Raw genomic sequence first — 24,012 nt, 5'->3', positions numbered from 1 at the left:
GAAGCAATATTTTTATATGTCTCCATCACTCATGGGGCCTTATTTATTAATAAGGGTGGTTTGCTAGTCCTTTGTGTGATGCACACTGCAGCACACATACGAGTAGCGAATCATCATTATTTAATAATTATTTATGTGCAGGAAGGGGCACCTTCCTGCACATAAACAATTATTAATGGCGTTTTGCTCTTCTTATGTGTGCTGCATAACGCAGCACATATGGGAAAAGCAAAAACAAGGAGAAATACAATTATTTCTCTTTGTAGAGCCATGCTAATGCCACCCCTGGGGTGATGTTTGTTTTTGGTTCTGCCTCAGGTTTACGAATCCCATAAAACTAGGGCAGTGTCAAAATGCAATGGGTGTTGCAGGGGAACGTCCACAGCAACACCGATTGCACACACCTCTGCTGTAGAAACTTCGTTGGGCCCATATTCGCAAGGTAGAGTTAAGTCACACAAAGTGGCTTAACACTGCCTTGTAAACATAGAAAATGGCACAGCAACACCAGAGAATCACTGAAAATGACGCTCTCGTGTCATCAGGGTTTTTGTAAATAAGCTGCATAATTTAACAGTTTTAGCGATGTTCGGGACTTTACCCCACCATGCAGGATGGGCAATGTAAGAAACAACATATGCAATTTGAATTATAAAAAAAGTGAAAAGTGTATTGGCGAGAAAAGTAAATTCACATAATATAAGAACTACTTTATCAGAAACTGCTTAGGCCCTCTATTATAGGACTCTGTCCGGGTTGCAGCACTTTCATGATTTTGCTAATTACGTATCTGCAACCGATACAAATGACACACTTAGATAAAAATGAAGACTAGCATGTACCAATGGTCTTTTTGATGATTAAAATGAATACTCTTTTACAAATACAAAATGGTACTAAATGCGCAAAAATATTTCTGCACATGTAGCACAATTTTTCTAATCCCCAGCTTTCTGTACCTGACAGTCAAAGTGTCAGAAATAGGCGGTAATATACCAAACATGACAAAACAGGTCTGTTGGAAATGGCCCTTCTGCAGGCTTATCCCCAGACTTTTGCCTTCCTCCTTCTCTTTTTCTGACCTCATTTTTGCTGGTTTTTAGACTCTGCGCACTTTAACCAGTGCTAAAGTGCATATGCTCTCTCCCCTTAAACATGGTAACCTTGGATCATACCTGATTGGACTATTTAATCTACTTATAAGTCCCTAGTAATGTGCACTATATGTGCACAGGGCCTGTAGATTAAATGCTACTAGTGGGCATGCAGGACTGGTTGTTCCACCCACTTAAGTAGCCCCTTAACCTTGTCTCAGGCCTGCCATTGCAAGGCCTGTGTGTGCAGTTTCACTGCCACCTCGACTTGGCATTTAAAAGTACTTGCCAAGCCTAAAACTCCCCTTTTTCTACACATAAGTCACCTCTAATGTGTGCCCTAGGTAAGCCCTAGAGCAGGGTGCTGTTTGGGTAAAAGGCTGGACATGTGCCTGTGTAGTTTACATGTCCTGGTAGTGTAAACTCCTAAATTAGTTTTTACACTACTGTGAGGCCTGCTCCCTTCATAGGCTAACATTGGGGCTGCCCTCATACAGTGTTGAAGTGGTAGCTGCTGATCTGAAAGGAGTAGGAAGGTCATATTTAGTATGGCCAGAATGGTAATACAAAATCCTGCGGACCGGTGAAGATTGATGTAATATTACTATTCTAGAAATGCCACTTTTAGAAAGTGAGCATTTCTTTGCACTTAAATCTTTCTGTGCCTTACAATCCACGTCTGGCTGGGTTTAGTTGACAGCTCCTTGTGCATTCACTCAGACACACCCCAAACACAGGGTACTCAGCCTCACTTGCATACATCTGCATTTTGAATGGGTCTTCCTGGGCTGGGAGGGTGGAGGGCCTGCTCTGAGACAAAGGACTGCCATACCCCCTACTAGGACCCTGGCAGACAGGATTGAACTGAAAGGGGACCTGGGGCACTTTAAGCCACTCTTTGAAGTCTCCCCCACTTTAAAGGCACATTTGGGTACAAAACAGGGCCTCTGCGCTACCACCTCAGACACAAGCTGGAGAAGAATCCTGAACCAGAACCTACATTCTGCCAAGAAGAACTGCCTGGCTGCTCAAAGGACTCACCTGTCTGCTTTCTACAAAAGACTGCTGCCTTGCTGTTGGCCTTGTGCCTTGCTAAACTCTTGTCTGGCTGTAAAAGTGCTCTCCAAGGGCTTGGATAGAGCTTGCCTCCTGTTTTCTGAAGTCTCAGGACCAAAAAGACTTCTTTCTTTCAACTGGACGCCGTGTGTGCTGAAAAATTTGACGCACAGCTTATTCCAAAGTGAGAAATTCACCGCCAGCCGATCCGGAAAGATGCTGCTCGATGCGACCCCTAAGGTCTGACCGGAACTTCGACGCACGGCCTCGCCTGGACAACGCAGCCCGACTTCCAGAGAGGAAATCATCACGGCGCCTGCCGTGAGGAAGAAAATTCGTGCCGGAAAACGACGCATGTCTTCCCCGGGTGAAAAATAATGACACAAGTCCGTGTGTGAAGGGGCGAAACCGACGCACACACCATTTTTCTTCCCGCAGAACGACACATGTCTCCCTGCGTGAAAAATAACGACGCAATTCCGTGTGTGAAGGGGCGAAACCGATGCACACACCATTTTTTCATGCATCTCCTTCTCTGCGGCCCTCAGTGGAGATTTTCCACTCCACACCAGGTACTTTGAGCTTGAAAGAGACTTTTTTTGCTTTTTAAAGACTTAAGATACTTTATATCACCTTTCAGTGATATTTCTACAAATTCTTATTGCATCTTTCATTGTGTTGATCTACAAATATCCAGATAAATATTCTATATTTTTCTAACCACTGTGTGGTGTATTTTTGTGGTGCTATATTGTGTTATTGTATGATTTATTGCACAAATACTTTACATATTGCCTTTTATGTTAAGCCTGACTGCTCGTGCCAAGCTACCAGAGGGTGGGCACAGGATAATTTGGATTGTGTGTAACTTACCCTGACTAGAGTGAGGGCTCTTGCTTGGACAGAGGGTAACCTGACTGCCGACCAAAAACCCAGTTTCTAACATTGGTGATCAGCGGCGAGGATAGGACATGTATTTGTGCAGTGGCATACAGTAGCTAAGTATTTCACTACCTACCCACAGTTGAAGGTCAACTTGATTTTTATCTCTTTTTGCAAATTTGTTTTTCCTGACAATTTAAAAAAACTAAATCTTCACTCAACATGTCTCTGGCTGGGTCTCATGTAGGAGATTTGGACCTAGCCCTGTTGGAGACATATACTGTCAAACAGCTAAAAGGGTTCTGCAGGGTGATGAGAGTACCCACCCAAGGGGCCTCCAAAAAGGAGGACTTTCAAGTGGCGCTGAGGGCCTGGGCAGAAGCCCATTTAGAGGAGGATGATGAGGAAGAGGAGCCAGAAAATGGCCTCTCAGAGGATTTATTGCCATCAGTGGGTAACGTTACCACTGCAATTGTGCCCCCTTCCAGACCAGGGAGCAGTGTCTCTGAGCAAAGCCTGACCGCAGAGGAAAGGAGAGAAGAAAGGAGTTCCAATTGCAAATTGCAAAACTGAAAATTGAGGCCCAACAGGAGGAAAAGAGGGCAGAGAGAGAAGCCAAACAAGCTGAGGCCGAAAGAGCAGCCAAACAGGTGGAAGCTGAAAGAGCTTTGGCTGAAAAGAAACTATTGTTAGCTCATGAACTGAGTCTCAAGGAGCTGGAGATCAAGGCAAGACAGTCTGAATCCAGCAGTAATGGAGGCAGCATACAGACAGGACCTGCTGGAGAAAAGAAGGTTTGTATACCTAAAAATGTGGTGCTCAGTTTTGTGGTGGGAGATGACATAGATAAATGGTTAGCTGCTTGTGAAGTTGCACTAAGGGCTCATGAGGTTCCTGAAGGGCAATGAGGTACAGCTATGTGGGGTTATGTGCCGCCATTGGGAAGGGACACACTTCTCACATTGAATAAACTGTATCAAAACACATACCCACTTCAGAAAGCCATTTTACTTGCCAAGTTTGGGCTGACCCCTGAGGGATACCGTCAGAGGATCAGGGACAGCACCAAACAATCCACACAAACATGGTTAGATTTCTTTGACTTTTCCAGTAAGGCACTGAACGGTTGGGTGCGGGGCAGAAAAGTAGATGATTACAAAGGGTTATATGACTTGATTCTGAGAGAGCATATACTCAGTATTTCTTTTACAGAGTTGCGCCAGCACTTGGTAGATAGTAATCTGACTGATCCCAGGAAGCTTGCTGAGGAGGCGGACCTCCGGACCAGCACCAGAGTGTCCAAAAAGGTATCTGAGAGTGACCCAGAGAAGGGTGGTTCTGGTTCCCCCCGACAGAGTGAGGGGGAGGTTAGAGATGACCCAGACAAGTCCCAGAGTACGGGGGGAGGAAAGAGTTCCCATGCCCCAACCGAGAAACAGGTTGGTGGTTCGGGTGGGCACTGGCCCAAAGCATCCCATTCCCAACCCTGCTGCTTTGAGTGTTCCCAGATAGGACACAGGAAGGGGGACTCTGTCTGTCCAAAGAACTCACCCAGTATTGGGACCTCTACAGGGGTGGCCCATGTGGCCTTAGGGGAAAGTAGTCCCCAGGGGCAGGTCGTAGACCATGCCTTCATCTCCTTTAGTTGGGAGGTGGACTCAGAGGGTAAACTGGTGATCCCTGAGGGTGGTAGTTGTCACTTCCACCAGGTGGGAGTGAATGGGGTCTCAGTCACCGCTCTGAGAGACACAGGGGTTAGTCTTACCATGATTGTGGAGAGACTAGTGTCACCAGAGCAGTACACCGGACAGGTGTGTAGAGTGACTCCAGCCATTGGGGAAGATTTCTTCCGCCCCATGGCCCGGGTGTCACTAGAGTGAGGTGGGGAGGTGACCCAGAGGCCGGTCATAGTTAGTCCCCAGTTGCCCATTGACTGCATTCTGGGAAATGAGTTTCCCTTAGTGTCAGGAGGGCTGAGAGGGTTGACCCCTAAGGATGCCCTGACAGTGCAGATGTCTGGCAGTACATCTCCCCAGAGGAGGGTATGTGAGCCCAGATGGGGAGGCACGGTGAGGAAGGACTCACCCCTGTCCTCTGTTCAGCCTCAGGGTACAGACCTTGAGCTGAGGGACCAGTATCAGGGACCCACCCCTGACCTGGTGAGAATGGAGAAGGGGTGCAAGACCCCTGGGGCTACTGCCCCCCATTCTGGGATGCTTCAGGAGCCCCTTGGGAGCTCCCTACCAGCCCCACAGCTAGAGGAGAAGCTCATCCAACAGCCCCCCTCAGGGTCTCCACTTAGCAGTGGATGGTCAGGGGCCTGGCTCATGACACAGACAGCTGTCAGTGGCATCTGTTGGTTTCTGTCCTTGTGGGCAGAATGTTCCCTGGGTTGGGGACAGAAGTCAGACTCAAGGAATGGAATGGGTCACATCAATTTGTTGGCCATGGTGGTACTGTCTGCATGCTGGAATGCATCTATAAGCAAATTAAAGTTAGGAGCTTTACAGATGGGGTCCTCAGGTGATGAGAAGGGTTCCCCATGGGACAGTTCAGTGGCCCCAGAGAGTATAGACAAAGAAGCCTCACTGACTTCAGAAAGGCATAGAACTGGCAAGTGCCCCTGCAGTAGTGGGCCTTTGTCCATGTTCTATCGCCTTAAGCAGGGAAGTCCATCAGAGTGTTGATTAGTCTACCCTGGCTTTAGGCTGGAAGGGGGATATGTTGGAAATGGCCCTTCTGCAGGGTTATCCCCAGACTTTTTGCCTTCCTCCTTCTCTTTTTCTGACCTCATTTTTGCTGGTTTTTAGACTCTGCACACTTTACCACTGCTAACCAGTGCTAAAGTGCATATGCCCTCTCCTCTTAAGCATGGTAACCTTGGATCATACCTGATTGGACTATTTAGTCTACTTATAAGTCCCTAGTAATGTGCACTATATGTGCCCAGGGCCTGTAGATTAAATGCTACTAGTGGGCCGGCAGCACTGGTTGTGCCACCCACTTAAGTAGCCCCTTAACCTTGTCCCAAGCCTGCCATTGCAAGGCCTATGTGTGCAGTTCACTGCCACCCCGACTTGGCATTTAAAAGTACTTGCCAAGCCTAAAACTCCCCTTTTTCTACATATAATTCACCTCTAATGTGTGCCCTAGGTAAGCCCTAGAGCAGGGTGCTGTGTGGGTAAAATGCAGGACGTCTACCTGTGTAGTTTACATGACATGGTAGTGTAAAACTCCTAAATTCGTTTTTACACTACTGTGAGGCCTGCTCCCTTTATAGGCTAACATTGGGGCTGCCATCATATAGTAATGAAGTGGTAGCTGCTGATCTGAAAGGAGTAGGAAGGTCATATTTAGTATGGCCAGAATGGTAATACAAAATCCTGCTGACTGGTGAAGTTGGATTTAATATTACTATTCTAGAAATGCCACTTTTAGAAAGTGAGCATTTCTTTGCACTTAAATCTTTCTGTGCCTTACAATCCACGTCAGGCTGGGTTTTGTTGACAGCTCTTTGTGCATTCACTCAGACACACCGCAAACACAGGGTACTCAGCCTCACTTGCATACATCTGCATTTTGAATGGGTCTTCCTGGGCTGGGAGGGTGGAGGGTCTGCTCTGACACAAAGGACTGCCACACACCCTACTGGGACCCTGGCAGACAGGATTGAACTGAAAGGGGACCTGGTGAACTTCTAAGCCACTCTTTGAAGTCTCCCCCACTTCAAAGGCACATTTGGGTATAAAACAGGGCCTCTGCCCTACCACCTCAGACACTTGCTGGAGAAGAAACCTGAACCAGAACCTACATCCTGCCAAGAAGAACTGCCTGGCTCCTCAAAGGATCACCTGTCTGCTTTCTACAAAGGACTGCTGCCTTGCTGTTGGCCTGCTGCCTTGCTAAACTCTTGTCTGGCTGTAAAAGTGCTCTCCAAGGGCTTGGATAGAGCTTGCCTCCTGTTTTCTGAAGTCTCAGGACCAAAAAGACTTCTTTCTTTCAACTGGATGCCGTGTGCGCTGAAAAATTTGATGCACAGCTTGTTCCACAGTGAGAAATTCACTGCACGCCGATCCAGAAAGACGCCGCTCGATACGACGCCTACGGTGCGACCGGAACTTCGATGCACGGCCTCGCCTGGACAACGCCGTCCGACTTCCAGAGAGGAAATCGACGCGACGCCTGCCGTGAGGAAGAAAATTCCACGCACAGCTCCCCGGCACGACGCGCAGCCGGTTAAGAAGTCTAGGATTCCACGCAAAGACCCTGGGACATCTGGTAATCCTGCGAACCATAGAAGGAGTCGGCCCGCGTGACGGAAAATGACGCACGTCTTCCCTGAGTGAAAAATAACGACGCAAGTCCGTGTGTGAATGGGCGAAACTAACGCACACACCATTTCTCTTCCCGCAGAACTACGCACATCTCCCCGCATGAAAAATAATGACACAAGTCTGTGTGTAAAGGGGCGAAACCGACGCACACACCATTTTTCCACGCATCTCCTCCTCTGCGGCCCTCTGCAGAGACTTTCCACTCCAAACCAGGTACTTTGTGCTTGAAAGAGACTTTGTTTGCTTTTTAAAGACTTAAGACACTTTATATCACCTTTCAGTGATATTTCTACAAATTCATATTGCATATTTTATTGTGTTGATCTACAAATATCCAGATTAATATTCTATATTTTTCTAAACACTGTGGTGTATTTTTGTGGTGCTATATTGTGTTATTGTAAGATTTATTGCACAAATACTTTACACATTGCCTTCTAAGTTAAGCCTGACTGCTCGTGCCAAGCTACCAGAGGGTGGGCACAGGATAATTTGGATTGTGTATGACTTACCCTGACTAGAGTGAGGGTTCTTGCTTGGACAGAGGGTAACCTGACTGCCAACCAAAAACCCCATTTCCATCAAGGTCTAACTGGCTAATGGCGATTAATGGTTAGCGAGATAGAATATTTGTTTAATTTCAAACTATAGAGGTCCTTTTAAGTCAATTGTATTAAAAAATGTTAAGTAAATGTCTGTCAAATGATGCCATTAGCAGCCTTCTCTTGTTCATTCAGGTGTTCTGTCACTGTACCGGACGATTAAGAAAATAGTAATAGTGGGAATATGTGGTAGGAGCAGAAGGAGGAGGGTATGGCTCCATTGAACATTTGCTACTGTCTTTTGTGGGCCTTAAGGATTCTGAAGGTGATTGCTTGCCCATTCCTAATTCAACATCCTTAGTTCTTCAGCCTACTTTCATAGTTCTGTGTTGACAACTTTCGACACTTATGTTTTGTAGATATTTCCCTTTTCTGGATGGTCAAAAGTTTGAAAGAGGAGGTAAACCTTCTTATTCAAGTTCTTTAAGCAGTAAGGTCACCGCCTTCTTTTTTATTTCACTAAGAAACAAAGCTGAGTCAAAATGTATGAAACAAATAAAAGTATTAACCCATAACAGCAATGAATATAGGGAAAAACTCAGATAGATAGTAAAATCATAGAAACTTCTCAACTTATACCATTGGCAAACAGCTAATAGTGGGTTCCAGTCCTGCTCATTCTACTTAGAGTGCAGGACAGATAGTATGTTCCCCCATTTTTAGGCCGATTTCCCATATCTGCCAAGTTCTAATTATGACCCATATCTTCTCAACATCTTATATCACCTGAGTTCATCATTAGATTCTACTGTTAGAGAGACTCAGCTGATCCATCTGATAATGTATTTATATATAGTTTATAAATATAAAATTGCTTGACAAATAGTTATACAGCAATGTATGTTTTCTCTCTATAAGATCAGTTATGGTGCAGCACTGGCGTCATTGAGTGATAAAATACAGTTTCCATCTTTTCTGCGCACTATTGCAAGTACGGGATCCAGGGCCCAGGCTTTCATTGAGCTGTGTCTCCACTTTGGTTGGACGTGGATCGGAATCCTGGCCTCAGACAATGACTATGGGCTTGAGAATGGTCAAAAACTACTGATGGAGGCTCCTAAGAGTGGCATTTGTGTTGACTTCTATGAAACCTTAGCCACATCAATGACACAGAAATCATTATCATACGTGGTAAACGTCATACGGCGTTCTACATCAAAGGTCATAGTCTGCTTGACCTTTTCACCTCAGATGGTCTCATTTTTAAAAGAAATCTCTGGGCAGAATATTGTTGGCAAAGTCTGGATTGCAAACACCAGTTGGTTCCCTTCTCCTGTATTTTCTATGAAAGATTTATGGCCTACCCTACATGGCACAGTGGGGTTTACAGTGTATAGTGGAGAGATTCCGATGTTTAAAGAGTTCCTCTACAGCATCCACCCATCTAGATTTACCAATGACATATTTATGAAACAGTTTTGGGAAGACGTATTTAACTGCCAGTGGCAAGAAGATTTGAACAGAACCTTCACTGCCAAGGAAGCACAAGGAAAGAAAATTTGTACCCAAACAGAAAAATTAGAAGCTCTTGACGAGTCCCAATATAATGTTAACAATTTCAGGAACCCCTACTCGGCCTATAATGCTATCTATGCGTTAGCACAAGCGCTACATGATTTGAAGTCTTGCACACCTGAAAGTGGACCTTTCGCCAAAGCAGCCTGTGCAGATTATCTAAAGTTCCAACCTTGGCAAGTAAGAACCTCTTATTTATCTTTCTCTTTGTGAATATTTTGATGTTTTTTGTGTTTTTAACTTGTAGTATTTCATTGGAAACAATTCTCTGCCAAGTCATAATTTAAAGCATGACGATGTTTGATATGATGTTATGCTCCTCATGCTTGCTTTTATACCCTTATCTGTTTCCTCCTTCTCACAATTCCCCAACTCTGGTGTCATTTGCTTGTTGCTCTCAGAAATGGCAGCCAGACAGCATGAAATGATGAAGAAAAGGTATAAATAAACATACAAAAATTCTATGATTTCCTAATTTTTTTAGTAGCACACAATGTATGTGTGTGTTAGTGATGGGGTGCACAGGTGTGTGCATATATTTCAAGTTGGTTACCCTTCCTTTTCACTGAATATCAGAAGACTTTATTGTACTATGTCGACAAACTACTTCATCCAGGTAAGCTGTAAACGCTCCATTTTTAAAAGCTAAAGAAATAACTCAGATGCTTCATCCCATCATTACAAATATGACCATGTGGGCTCATTTCGATTTTTATGGAATTTCCAAAAATTGTGCCATGCCTCTTTCCTCTGGGTATCTGCAAAGGAGGTTAAGAGGGATAAACAGAATATCCAAATGCAGTAGCTAGAGGTAGTGTTGGAGTGTGTTTTTCAAAAGCAATATTAACATGAAAAGCTTGCAATATATTGTGTAATGAAGCCGCATAGAAAATGTGCTAACATAGAAAATAATGTACGCGTTTGAAATGTGCCCATGGGGAGTGGCTACCAATTTATATGAAAAGTAATGAAAGCTTGTTAATTCTGAATTGTATGCAATAATGTTTTGAGTTGTATTAGCATATTATTATAATTAGAGTTATGTTTTAGGAGTTTTTGCTTATTAATTTACAGGCCTTAGCTTAGCGATGGGTCTGGGCCTAGCTGCCTGGTCTCATATTAAACTGTATTTTTCCAAACGGGCACTGTTTTCCTGAAGGACACGAAGCTGTACTTTTCCAGAAGTTAGATGTGTGGGTAGCCGTAGTAAATTCTTTCTCATGAGAACTGACTTGCCAAAGGAGACATTCTTGCTGAATGCAACAGTGTAATTTGTAACAGGTGCAAGGACAACAAGAGTAGAAGAAAACAATGAAGATACTGACTGGAGCGCAAAGTGTAACTTTTCTTACCTGATATTCTAACTGATGAAGACATCAATAACATGGACCAGTCAGCGACATGAGAATTGTGGTTTGTGGAAAATTCTGGCAAAGGGTGTGAAGAATTATTGGACAGAGATAAAGATGCACCAATTATTATCCAATGAGGAATTAAGGGCAAATTAGGCAGTTTTGATTTAACCACACAACCCAATGGGAAAGGAGGCCATTCTTTTGAGACTTTGCCGTTTATTCTTCCTGTTACCTTAAACCACCCTTTACCGGTTCTTACTGATACTTTCTACTCCTCCATATGAGGGAAGAGTCCTATTCCTTAGCTATGCTGTATCGAGACGTTGCCCCGACTTATCTCTGCTGATGTGAACTCGACTGATGTCCTGAGGATGAAGACTGAAGCTATTTGCTGAACCATTGAATTGGTAACCATCTGATGGAAAATTGTAATTGTCTGTTTGCCTTTCCTTTCTAGGTACCAACTGCTATTTTGATAGAGTCCGTAGTTAGATGTTTTCCAATTTCGTGTTTGCTAAACGTTTTGCATGAAGCTCAACATGCTAATGCTAATTTGAGGTCAGTTGAGGTGGTCACATATCTGATGCAAATAGACAAATGACGGAATTCATGCTTTGTTGAATCATGTATTACTGAGACTTTGCTAAGTTGCTTCATATTAATGATGTGCCTAATTACTGAGTGAATATTCTCTATTATTTGATTAAATTGTGCTCTAAATTGCTGATTAGAAGAGTTTGATGAGGTTTATTGCTATTGAGATTAACAGAGATGACATTAGATTGTAACTAATAGGGAACTAAATATCCTAACACTTAACTAGTTTGTTGTGGTTATTTGTGACCGAAGGTCATGGTATGTTCAACTATTGACTGCTATTGATTTGCTTGTTGATTAGTTACTGTGCATATGGATTGGGTTATTGATCTATCGATTTGTGATGCCAAAAAGATACTTCGTACTGGGAAGTCCCCGAACGTGGTCAAAAGGTTCATCGACATAGGCGTGTCTCCTTGTAAGTTTACTTATCAAGGCTCTGACGCGCTATCAGTAGTGATTAACAGAGATACCATTTAATTATTCTTACTGTACAGTTTTTTGAAACACTTACATTACAGCAACACATCAGACGCTAAACAAAGACTTACATGCACAAATTAGCAAAAACATTCATATTTCTTTCAATTTCTCACCCTAAACTCATCATGTTGTCACAATATTAATTTTCGCAATCTACCACTTTTGCACAATTTTGATTTGAGGACCCCTGATAAAAAAGAATCGGTATATTAAGGATGTGCATTTGAATAAAACAGATGTTCCTACATCCTTTGTGCATTTGAATTATAAAAGCAGGAATTCATTCACAAACTTTCTTGTGCACCAAAGTTAAGCATGGGTAAGCAAAGAGTAGCCTTGAGATATTATCGTCCTCTTCCAAGTGGTGCCTCGAGAGGCAGTACAAAAATGTGTAACTACTTTTTTACTCCTATAATGTTAATTCCTTAAAAATATCTACTAGTGCCAAATTGTATCTGTTTGTATACAATGTCCTATAAAATGTAAAAACAGAAAGGCCCAGCACGTAACTCCACAGTCGCTAATTAATCTATTAATATCTCCCCACAGACCTTCTCTGCCCAAGTCTGTAAATTGAACAGGTCTTGTTGAACAAATCATATCTCACGGGCAACTTTCAATGTTTATATAAGTTATCAAATTGCCTTAAAGTCCACAACATCGTTTTACCAACTGCTTATCTTTCTTAACTGCTCTGCACAACTTAATGAATCCTGCATACCGAGGGAGAGATACAAAACATTTTTGATTGATGCTGTTTCATATTCTTGGTGATAAGGCTGTGCTTGGTGCAAACACATCTTACTATTGTATTATGAAAGCAGGCTTCTAGAGGTGGCAATGAGTGAAAAGAATGTTTGTACATATTAGCTGTGCGACATTTTTTGAGTTGGTAATATGTTCTGTTGATTTTTGTGTTCCTCTGTTTTTATGCTGCATTTTGTAATGTAATGTGACTGTGGTTTTGTTTGTTGCCTTCTCTTTTGACAGTTAGTTTTTAGTGCACTACTATGTTTTCATTGTATTGTTGTGTGCCTTTTTTATGTTGTTGCGTAATGTTTAGATTTTTAAATTAGTTATGTCAACAAATGCTGCTACATTTGCAGCTAAAAGCATTATGTCTTAAAAATTCCAGTGGCAAGCATTTACCACTGTGTACGGTGGTAAAATACTGCTCCTCAAGCTCTTAACTTAATTTAGAACATTGGAATGTTGAGAGCTCAATTGAAGACAATGGATTAGTTCCTGGTTTATAATGGCTGGTATAAGCCACGAGCTCCAACATTCTAAAGTTTGTCTTCATATTTCTCCCTTTCTAATTTAAAATATTCTATCCTTAATGAGTAGAATGTTCTAATTGCCTCATAACCCTTTTCCCTTGGGCTATACCGATTGTTAAAGGCACCCTCCCTTGTTATAGGCCCTCAACTGCAGCTTGGGCCCATAACTCAGGTTCATGACCTTTAACAACTAGTAGAGCCCTAAGGATATAAGGCTATATAGTACTTCAGTCAGCCCAAAACAGTGGCAAAGTCCGTGTCCTCAGTTAGCACTCGTACATGCACATCATGCGACACAGATTTAAAACCCTTAACTAGATCAAAAAGAGAGCTCCATGGTTCTCCAAAAATCTCTTTTTTGAGCCACTAAAGACCATTATCACAGAATTACTGTATTGATTTATGGATCACTAATAATACTCCTAAGTAAATCTAGTAAATAATACCACTCTTGAGTAAATCTAGTTGCTTCCCTTAAGGATCAACAAACAGAGGGCTTAGTCTCTGAACAAACAAATCTACATTTTCAGAATCAATTTCAACTGAATTGAAATTAAACATTAAAATGTGCAGCAAATCAGCTGTGATTAAAATGATTTAAAGTGGGTATAGAAAATATATTTGTTTTAACTGACATTTAATCATAATATATTGTGATGGCATTATGTTTTAATAGTTCTAGAAAGCTGCCTCATTAATGTGGGAGAAATACAACAAAGTATTCTCAGAAGTATGAAAAGACACTGTGGATGTACGTTTTATCTACCTTAGATCATATGCTTTTAAGTGAGATTAGACATCATCGAAAGTGCCCAAGTTTTAAAGCAAACAGAACCTGCCCTTATCTGGCATATTTAAAGAGTACTGATTTCACAGGGTAAAAAACATGTGCAGAAAATATTTAAACAGATAATTCATTAAGGGCTGTTGCTAAGGTTACAGGCGTTTTTAATTACAGTCTTAACACTTTACTAGGTCTGTTGAGTGCCCTTCCATTGTACCTTAGGAAAGGGAATGGTGACAAACCACAGATTATTATACGTGAAAGGTGACAGGTGTCTCCTGAAGAGATAGTGGCTAAGAGGAAACACTCATACAAGGGACAAACCTTTCTTGGACAATCCTTCCTTGGACAATCAATGTAGTTTCAGTTTTAAGATGTGGAATATGTTGTTGAAATCATCAATACACCAAACTCTCCCGAGTTTAGGAAGGGAAAACAGCTGAGCAAGACACAGGTCCAGAACCAGAAGATCCACAAGGAAGTTGATCTAAACTGCCTGCTAGCAAAAAGTGCTAACAAGGACAGCTGCTGAAATAGTATAATTCCAAAGAAAGAATTCAATCTGCTGAGAAAAACCAGGGACAAAAATGTACAGAAAGGTGAAGAGCACAATGAAAAATTAAATGAACATGTTGCTACGCATTCTGCCTTCAAAAGCTGTTTTATAAGTGCCTAAACATAAACTGACCTCTTAGAAAGAGACTATATTGGATTGGGAAGTTCTTTGTACTCGCAATGAAGAGACCACAAACTTGGAATGGCACTCTACATGACTGAACTCCAAAATTGACTTGGAACTTATTGTGTCCATGATATTACAAAGAAGATGTCCAGTTTTGACATTCCATGTGCCATGCAGTTTTCTGGAAAAACATCTGCTGCACCTGCACCCTGTGCAGTCCACTACCCATATGAGAACCTCCTGGGTCCCTTTGGGTGTGAAGTAGGCTGAGTCAGAATTTTCATTTCCACTGACAGAATCGGAGGAATATTGGTAATTCCACAGTACTCTTGTAATGCAGATTTACTGATAAATTAAAATTCTGTGGCCTTGTTGGCAGAATTAAAAATTATGCAATGGTTCCTAAGTTAGAAATCACAGCATACCACTCGGCGCCCTGGCACTTGCATACATTGCAGTTTTTAAGCATTTTGATCACCGCAGAGTATATAAGGTGAGGGTGCCAAGTGATTTGCAGTGGTTTCTAATGTTTAGAAACCACTGCATACTACTCGGCACAATAACATACTCTGTAGTGATTAAAAGATGTAATTGCTGAAGAGTATGTAGGGGCGCAGAGTGGTACTTTTGGCTGCACTATTTTCTTAGCCCAAAATGTATCCTCACATCCATTTTTGCAAACAAGGGTGCATTTTGCATTAGGAAAATAGCAGCAAAAGACCACTCTGCTCTGTTGCGGAATTCCACAGAATCCTGCAGAACTTTAATGTAATTCCATGTGATTCCATGGAATCAGACTCTGCGAAATCAACACTACTAGTGTGAAGGTGCCAAAGTGACTTCGATGATCAGGAGGCCTCACTCTCAACATGGTATGGCATGCACCAATGCACTAAACAATAGCACGTAAACAACTTCTTTCCCATTCAAAAATGCAACAACTCAGACAATCTCTGATCTTTCAATTTTGGGGCATTATAATTACAATATTTTGGAAATCAGACCCTAATGTTATAGCTCTCTGGATATTGCTTGCAGCTGGACAATTTGGTCATTCTTTGACTTCAAGTACTTGACACACTCCCCTTGGCTGTTTAATAGTGGGAACGGAACTTCGATCTGGAACATCCTAGCAGAGGAGACTGACATTCCGAATGGTGTGTCATATCTGTGGGCGATTATATTGAGGTGGAAAACAGTCAGGCTTTCTCCATGCATTTTTAGATTTTGCTTACTATTAATTGTTCAAATAATTCATACAAAACACATACATAGATGGTCTTACGGTCATCAGGTTCTACCCATTGGTCAATTAAACTGTCCTTCACATTTTGATTCTGTCCACTGCGGTGTATAGCAAGGGGCAAGGAATCAGCCAACTTTACCCTTTATTTCCTTTCATTTTGAGTGATTTAACAAAGTTTGTACATATTGTTCATGTCCTCCTCAAAGTAGTGCCTTCTCCTCAGTGGCAAATCTAGTTAAATGTGTGTTTTATGTTTTTTTTTTATTACATGTTGCTTTAAATACCAACTATTTATCTTGCCAACACTTCAGTGCCAAGCTGGATGGTGATTTCTTTACTACTTTCTCCTAAAATTGCTGTAATAAAGTGCTTAAGTGACAGAGTAACATTGTAGCTATGTGCCGTTCAAATGCTTGGTTAGATGGTGATACATTCTTGTCACACAGAAAAGGTGATGGGAAGAGTCTTGCGTCTAACCACTGGCAATCCCTGGGATAGCATTCCAGCCTGTCATTTTTTTGTCCATTATGCCACCTAAGTTTGGACCCAGTCATGTGCACATCAGTGTTGACCCTGCTCCAATATCAGCAGTCCAGCCCGAATTGCCAGACTAGGTTCTCCTTGAACCAGAACACAAGAAACTTAAGGACCTCATTAGGAGTTTGGAAGTTCTACCGCGGGACCACCAAACTTGCTGGGAAGACGCCACCATCATACCGTGGCATGCCCCCTCTGCCCTATTACAATGTCCAAGCCAGTCTGACCACCGGGAACATTGCTATAGAGCGTTCCCGCCGGTCAGACCGAGATAGCACTCTGCTGCCTTACCGAGCCAATCGCTATCTCGTAGCACAGATGGGGCCGACTAGCACCCTCGGAATACACACTGTCTGCAAAGCAGACAGTGCGCTTTGCAACAGTGATGGGCAGGAGGGCCCTTCACTGCCCATGTCATGGGCACTGCAGGAGCCCCGAGCACATGTTCTCCACCAGCCTTTTCATGGCGGGGTTCCCGCCATGAAAAGGCTGGCAGAGATCTAGGTTGTAATCAGCCAGGTGGTGCTGATGTCAGCACTGTGCTGGCTGACTACAACCAAGGCTGCCATCACCCCATCGATATCTGTGATCCTGGAAGGGACAGCGATCCCCTGGCGGGTTCGCCCACCTAACTCATCATGTGGTGGTTAGACTGCCACAGCTGTGGCTGCCTGACCACAACTGCAAGGCTGGTGGTCCTTTGACACAGAGACTTCTACTGCTCGTAAGGCTCACTGTTCGGTCTTCTGTTGGTTATGCCTAACAGTATGCTGCTGCATTTGTTTTTATAATTTATTTCACTAATCATACAACAAGAAGGGTATGTCAGTGGTCCAATCAACATGCTTACGCAAACATTACTGTTCTAGTTGATGAGCATTAGCAAACACAACACATCACAGAGGAGATTGCTATGCATAGTTTGATTTATTAATGTAGTGATGGACTCACTCTCTTATGTGTTAAGCTTGATGTGTACCTGCTACTGTATGCTCTGTTGCCCTACATTAATTCCTTTGGTGAATAATTATTCCTGATTTTTCTTTTTACCAGTGTCTAGACAACTTCCAATTTTAAAAGATTTCAAAACTTTCTGTGAACAATCAGTACAACATGAACTAGGTACTTGTTGATGGGATATTTGTCCACTTAATTTCGATGAGATCAGTTAAACGTGTGCTATCCTTTTCAGCTTCTGCACTATCTAAAAAAGGTCCGAACAAAGACGCCAGCTGGCAGTGAGGTGTTTTTTGACAAAAACGGAGATGCTCCACCCCTGCTGGATTTTCTACACTGGCAAATGACCTCAAAGAACACAAGCAGGTTTCTGAAAGTGGGGACCTATGATGCCAGGGCACCAAAGGGCCAGAAGTTTATCTTCAATAGCAGTATCATTGAATGGGGTGATAGGTCTCGTAAGGTAAGAATCAGAACTCCATAATGCATCCAGATATTCGTTTCAGACTTTTTGTAGCAATTTCTTCCTATGAGAGCACATCCCAGGTGACTTGAGTTTACCTGATGATCTATCTCTTGAATGTGAACCCATCTCAAAGGTCCCACATCTGAGAGTATCATCTTCGGTACTCAGTCCAGATTTGGACTTCGGCATATGTTACTCAGCTTTAAGCACCCCTTAGACTTATCTAGTGTAGATTTAAAAACAGGGGACATGAAAGTTCTGTTCACCATATCTAGTATCTATACTTAGTTACTAACTATAAATAGGGTAGACAAGAAGTTATCCTTCATCCACCAAACTCTAAATAACCTCTACAAATCCCCCAGACATGTGGCAAGGTTTATATCTAAAGGAAGCAAACCCTTTACTGTAAGTAATCTCCCTTTAAAACATATGACAATCAAGAGATCCCATAACTATTTATTGCAGCCCATTTATACCTGCAAAAAGATTAATCACATCTCTATCAGTACTATCCTGTGTGATGATGTAGGACTGTCTTCTTTTCTTCTCTTCTAGCTATGTGGAGTGTGAATGCAGAGGATGGCTGTAGTGGGTGCACTGTTTGCAGATCCATAGTTGAGCTGGGGACCTGGCAAGGAGCACAACAATCTGACAACTTTCTGATAGGAAAGTTAGGCAGGGATAATTGGGAATGCTGGAGCATAATCTGGTATGAGTGACAGTGACCTGAGTGATGTCATTGGTCCTCTCCTCGAGGAGAATGATTCAATTGGAATGTAAAACCTTGTGGTTTCCAGAGTGTCTGAGCCTGATTTACAAACTGCACTTTGCAGTACGTTTTGTAGTATTACAAAATGTACTACAAAATATATATTTTACTCATACTTATGTGTGTGGACTTCTCAACCCTGACTGCGGAACCTCTGCACATGTAAGTATAGGTTTTAGTGGTAAATGTGGGGGCAACACAGTGGAGTGGGCAATAAAAGGGGAACTGTTTTATTTCCTAAAAATACCTAATCATAACTACAATACATTGCTATTATTCAGTGCAGCAGGTCTATTTTCAGTATTCTTCAGGTTCGCCAGTTTCCATCCTCTAGTATAGTCATTCTTGCTTAGTATATTCAAACCATTACAAAATTGAAAAAACAGAACAACTGAACAATTAACAGAACTCTCCCCAGTGTCTCTAGCTGCATCGCTAGCAGGGGCGGTTCTTCTAGTAGATCGCATTGGGCATTTACCCACCGCCCGTAAGTTGCCAAAACACATTAAAATGATAAGTAAAAGGACTTAATAGCCATAGTTTAAAAAAAAAATGACTTGCATTACTTCCAAATCCCTATGCCCAATCGCAGCAGTCTTTCTGCTGCGAGCGTCAGGTGTCTCAGAGGGGGTGGCCAATCCTTGGCAGAAAGACAGTGAGAGTAATTACTCACGTTATGGCTTGATGATGACAATGGAGTATGCATTTCAGGGTGGATGGGTGTTTCGTTCTATCTAGGGCACTGAAGCCCTCCTGAACCTGTGCTGTATTAGGGAGATGGGGTATCACTGACAAATGCTCCCAGTCTACCTTTGAGTGCTAAATTTCCCTCTTCCAACCAATCTTGGCACTGTTCTTATTCTGTTTATGTTGCCAACAGTCTGAGATCAGCTAGATTGGTTCTGGTGGCTAGTCCAGTAGGCGAGGGCACACAAGGCTGCATGGGGGCAGGAGAAATACATGAGTATCCAGCCACTATGAGGCTTTATTTTGAAGCTACATGGTGATTGGCCATGTGTCTTTCTGTCAGTCTGCTCTTTTGTCTTCATACAGCAATGGCGGAGGACACTGCAGGAGGACGAGGTGAGAGCACTGCCAAGATTTTAAATTTTTTTCTCAGCAAGAGCCCTCATTACCCCTAATTAGCATTTGGACTTTCACCCTTTTACTCCCAGCCCCACAACTTTCAAGAGTCACGAGCCTCAACTGGTCACTTCTAAAGCTCTGCAGGGGTCAACTCTATATTAGATCAGGGCTGGGGTAACCTAGGCACGTGGCTACATGGGCCAGAGGGTCTATGGAAAACCATGACTCACATGTGATCCATCTTTATTGTAAGGGCTGTGCCTCGTTCCTCTCATATAGTGAAGCCAGGTTTCCGCTACACCGTATTATGCTATCAGGTTCACATGCCAACAAGGCTGCATGTTCAAGCAAGGCCATCGCTGCTGCTCAGGCTCTATGAAGCTGGTGACCACCTCCCAGCACAAACTCACTAGCGGCCACCAGCACAACCCTCTGCAGCCTTTGGCTCGTCATAGCTCTTTCCCCTCTGCTGTCGCTCAGCTTTTCACCTCAGTTCACCAACTGCTATGAGGTGTCCCATAGGGGGAATTCTAAAGACAGGCAATATCTCTGCATGTCACCCCCAATGCCTGATCCATAAATCTATTTCCCACTTTTGGAATAGGGCGTCATTTGCATAACCCAAGAAGGCAAACCTCTACTTTTTAAAAATGCTCACATTTTAGAGTGCGGTCCAGATCCCTCACGACATGCAACTGGAACCGTGCTGTAATCGGACAGCCCCAGATTATGTGGAGCAAATCTGCATCAAGCTGTGTGCACCTAGGGAACCCCAATTCTTTTGTGTGCAGCATAATATTGAGACTGTGAGGAGTGAGGTATGTGTTGTGCAAGCAATCAAACTATCTGTATCTAAATCTGGGTGTTCAGACAAAATATCATTTAAAAAATATCGAGTTACATAGTTTTTAATATTGTGACACAGAAATATTGTGTGCAAAAAAATCGTTGACAGAAGTATTGATGTTTTAAGATAGGATATATTGTTTTTTAGGTTTCTTTATGTGTTTAAATTATATTTTAATTGTTTATGTTTTATATTGTTTGTGTAATTGTTGGTAATATTTTTAAATATAGTTTGCACTTTTAAGTTGTTTATGTTTTAATGTAATTGTAAAATAGCATTTTATAGTTTTGTAGCATGTTGTGAGGTTTGGAGGGGTACAGGGTGGAAAGTTAATTAAGTGTAGTTAATTAAGTTATTTTTTAAATTAATATTAACTATTTATTTGAGTATTACGTATGTAAATTGTATAAATGACATTGTTAAGTTACATTTTAAGTGCAGGTTAATTAAATAATGAACTACTAATTATTTATAAATTATTAATTAGTTAAATGTTAATTTATTATGCAAACTGTGTAATTATTATACATTTTTAATTTACATTTTGAGTGCAGGTTGTTGGATTTGTAGGGGTATAGGGTGGGAAGTTAATAATTTATAATTAATCATACATTATGTATTTATACTGAATTAATTAATAGTTCATTTATTCTGTAGAGTGTGTAAATATTATATTTTTTTAATTTAGACATATGTTTAATGTGCAACTATAGTGTGAGAATTTAATGAAATACGTATTAAACAAACAAAAATTATATTAATTATTTTTAAAAAGATTCATTATTTTAATTGTTTAATTGTTTTTAATTAATATTTTAATTTTTTTGTTACTAGTTTTGTAATTTTATGAAATTAATAAGTGTATTAAAATAAAATTAATGTATTTATTTTGAATGAGTAATGTTTTGTTAAAATATGCGTACCATCTACCAGAATCCATCAATCTAATCCCCAGATAGTCAATCTCATTGACTCTTTCCTGATTAACAGAATTCATTGTTAGGCTTGCTTTCACCTTTTTCTTTCCCTGACAGCAAATCATTAATTTAGTTTTTCCAACATTGATCTCAAGGTCGAAGTCTTTACAGAACAGGCAGAATTGATCAACTAGATTCCGGAGTCCCATAGGTGATTTCGCCATGATAGTGGTTCCATCCGCATAAAACAGTCCCAGAATTTTTCGACTAGCCAACCATGGTGAGTCATTCATGCAATTATTTAAATACTCAATTCAATTATTAATATACAAGAGAAAGAGGGTGGGGCAACAACACAGTCCTGCCCCACCCCCCTCTCATTGTAACTGGAGCTGTGAGTTCACCATCCCTGCCACATTGGATTCGGGCAAAAGTAACTTAGTGAAGTCAGATAATTAGGTTCAAAATTCCACTAGAAACTCCCATTTTGCTCAGTGTGTACCACAGCTTAAGTCTAGGGACTAGGTCATAGGCTACACGGAGATTGATGAAGGCAACATATAGGTTCCCTCCAACAATATCCACCGTCTTCCATCTAATTGCCATGAACCTCATCACTCGATTGATTGTACTAACTGCAGGCCTAAATCCTGGCTGAAAACATGAGATAGCCCCACTCTCCTCAATTTACTCCTCCAAACGGTTCAAGGTCTGCTTACCAAGGCTTTTTTGGAGGTTGTCTAGCAGATTTATTGGCCTATAATTAGATGGGTTGCTAGGGTTTACCTTCTTGTGAAGGGGAACTATTTCTGCACCTTTCTATGTATCAGTAATAGACACACCGGCAGCCACTGCATTGTAGACCTTGTTTATGTATGCGTTCCTATATATCAGGGTTTGATGTCTAGAGATCACCTTGTATTTTATCGAGGCCGGGGGCTTTGCCCCACTTAAGGGAGGATATTGCTACCTTGGTCTCAGCTAAGTCAAACTTAATTGGGGGAGCACTCTCATCCCTACTAACACTCCTATCTGTGGGATCAATTTCAGCTCTTCCAGAGTAGAGTGAACCAAAATGTTTGTCCCACTCATCAGAAAGAATTGATGACCCAATCAGAGGCTGATATTCCCCATTATCATTTGAAACCAATTTCCAAAACTTACTAACGTCCTTATTTCTTGCTGTCTCTAAGAGGGCTGGCTAGCGCTTTTCTTTTCTTTCCTTTCACAAGAAATAGAGGTATGGGATTAGGAAACCTTTGGTGAGTTTATAAAGTTTGACCAGAAACAATTTACACAATGCGATCAATAGGAAAGAAAATAAGTTCATTCTGCAATGAGGTGCAAATTCCCAGTCACGCTGTACATGAACACAACACATATTGTACTGAGAGTATTATGCAATTAATATATTATATGACCAGTACTGAAATGAGCTTTCTGCAAATGAAATCAACACTTTACGTTTTCCGCTGTCCTCTCTCTCCTCATTTAGGGCCATATGTACAAACACATTTTTCCATTGACACAGAATGGGAAAACCCCTTTGCTACATCTGGCCCTTAGAGCTGTAAAACGTTTATTCACAGAGAACTGAATACTCATGCTCTTTACTGTGCACATAGGCTCTTTTGCTTAAATGTTAATGGATTACAAATCTTATTGGCATCTTAATATCTCTTTTTTTTTTTTAATTCGGAAAAGAAAGAGAAATAGTTACAATCTTACACTGATTTACCCATAACACGAGACATCAAATATGGATACATAGTCTAGTTGAACAAGAGAAACAGAATTTCCATTGTGTCAGGAGGGCAGAATTTTAACCTAGCCATCCATTAGTGAGCCAGGATCCATTCTTGAAATTGTCCCCATATTACTTTCCCTTTTCTCCTGGCTGATCTCCCCTTCCGTTCGTACAGTGCAACTTCAAGATGATACACGGATAATAATTTACCCAACCACTGTTGCCACGATGGAGGTCGTGGGTCCAACCATGCAGAGGAGATGCACAGTCGATAGACCGCCATAGCCAGAAAAATAAAAGCTCTGTGCCATTCCCTCACTTTCTCAGCAACCCTGAGACCATAATCTCAGGGGTAAGATCCACTTCATATCACACTACTCCTTTTAGCACAAGTTGAATACCATCTTTCAATGTCGTCAATTCCCCACAAGTCGCTAACATATGAATGATGTCAGCAATTTTTTCCTTGTAATCCACCCCATTTGACGAGATGAGCTGGTGTGTAATACAAATCAAACACCGTCTTATAATGTTGTGCTTGTAACGAGGAAGAAAGTAACATGGTATGTCCCAATTCTAATGATTTAAAGAAATTAATACTCCCAGCTACCAGCTTAGCCTTCCACTTCTCACTATGCTTCTCCAAATCATTGGGCTGTTCTAACATTAGTGATGAATAAATTAGTTTAATTGTTACATTAGGTTTTTCCAACATATCCTTGAGCAAAAGATTACTTCTAAATCTCTGTGCCCCCCCTGTTTTTTTACTCAAA

The 24,012-nt window shown here is 41.7% G+C and overlaps 1 protein-coding gene across 1 annotated transcript in view; it reads left to right on the top strand.

The window, feature by feature from the left end:
- The first annotated feature begins 16,462 nt into the window (after window positions 1-16,462).
- Window positions 16,463-24,012, top strand: part of LOC138246927 (vomeronasal type-2 receptor 26-like) — a 194,105-nt gene continuing 186,555 nt past the window's right edge. Inside the window, exons 1-2 of the mRNA XM_069201675.1 lie at window positions 16,463-16,756; window positions 17,640-17,795. Of these exons, the coding sequence (XP_069057776.1) occupies window positions 16,463-16,756; window positions 17,640-17,795 (450 nt within the window). The remainder of the gene's footprint in view (window positions 16,757-17,639; window positions 17,796-24,012) is intronic.

This window comes from Pleurodeles waltl, chromosome 7 (assembly GCF_031143425.1).
Source record: "Pleurodeles waltl isolate 20211129_DDA chromosome 7, aPleWal1.hap1.20221129, whole genome shotgun sequence".
NCBI classification, from domain to species: Eukaryota; Metazoa; Chordata; class Amphibia; order Caudata; family Salamandridae; genus Pleurodeles; species Pleurodeles waltl.
This window is presented reverse-complemented; position numbering and strand designations above follow the sequence as displayed.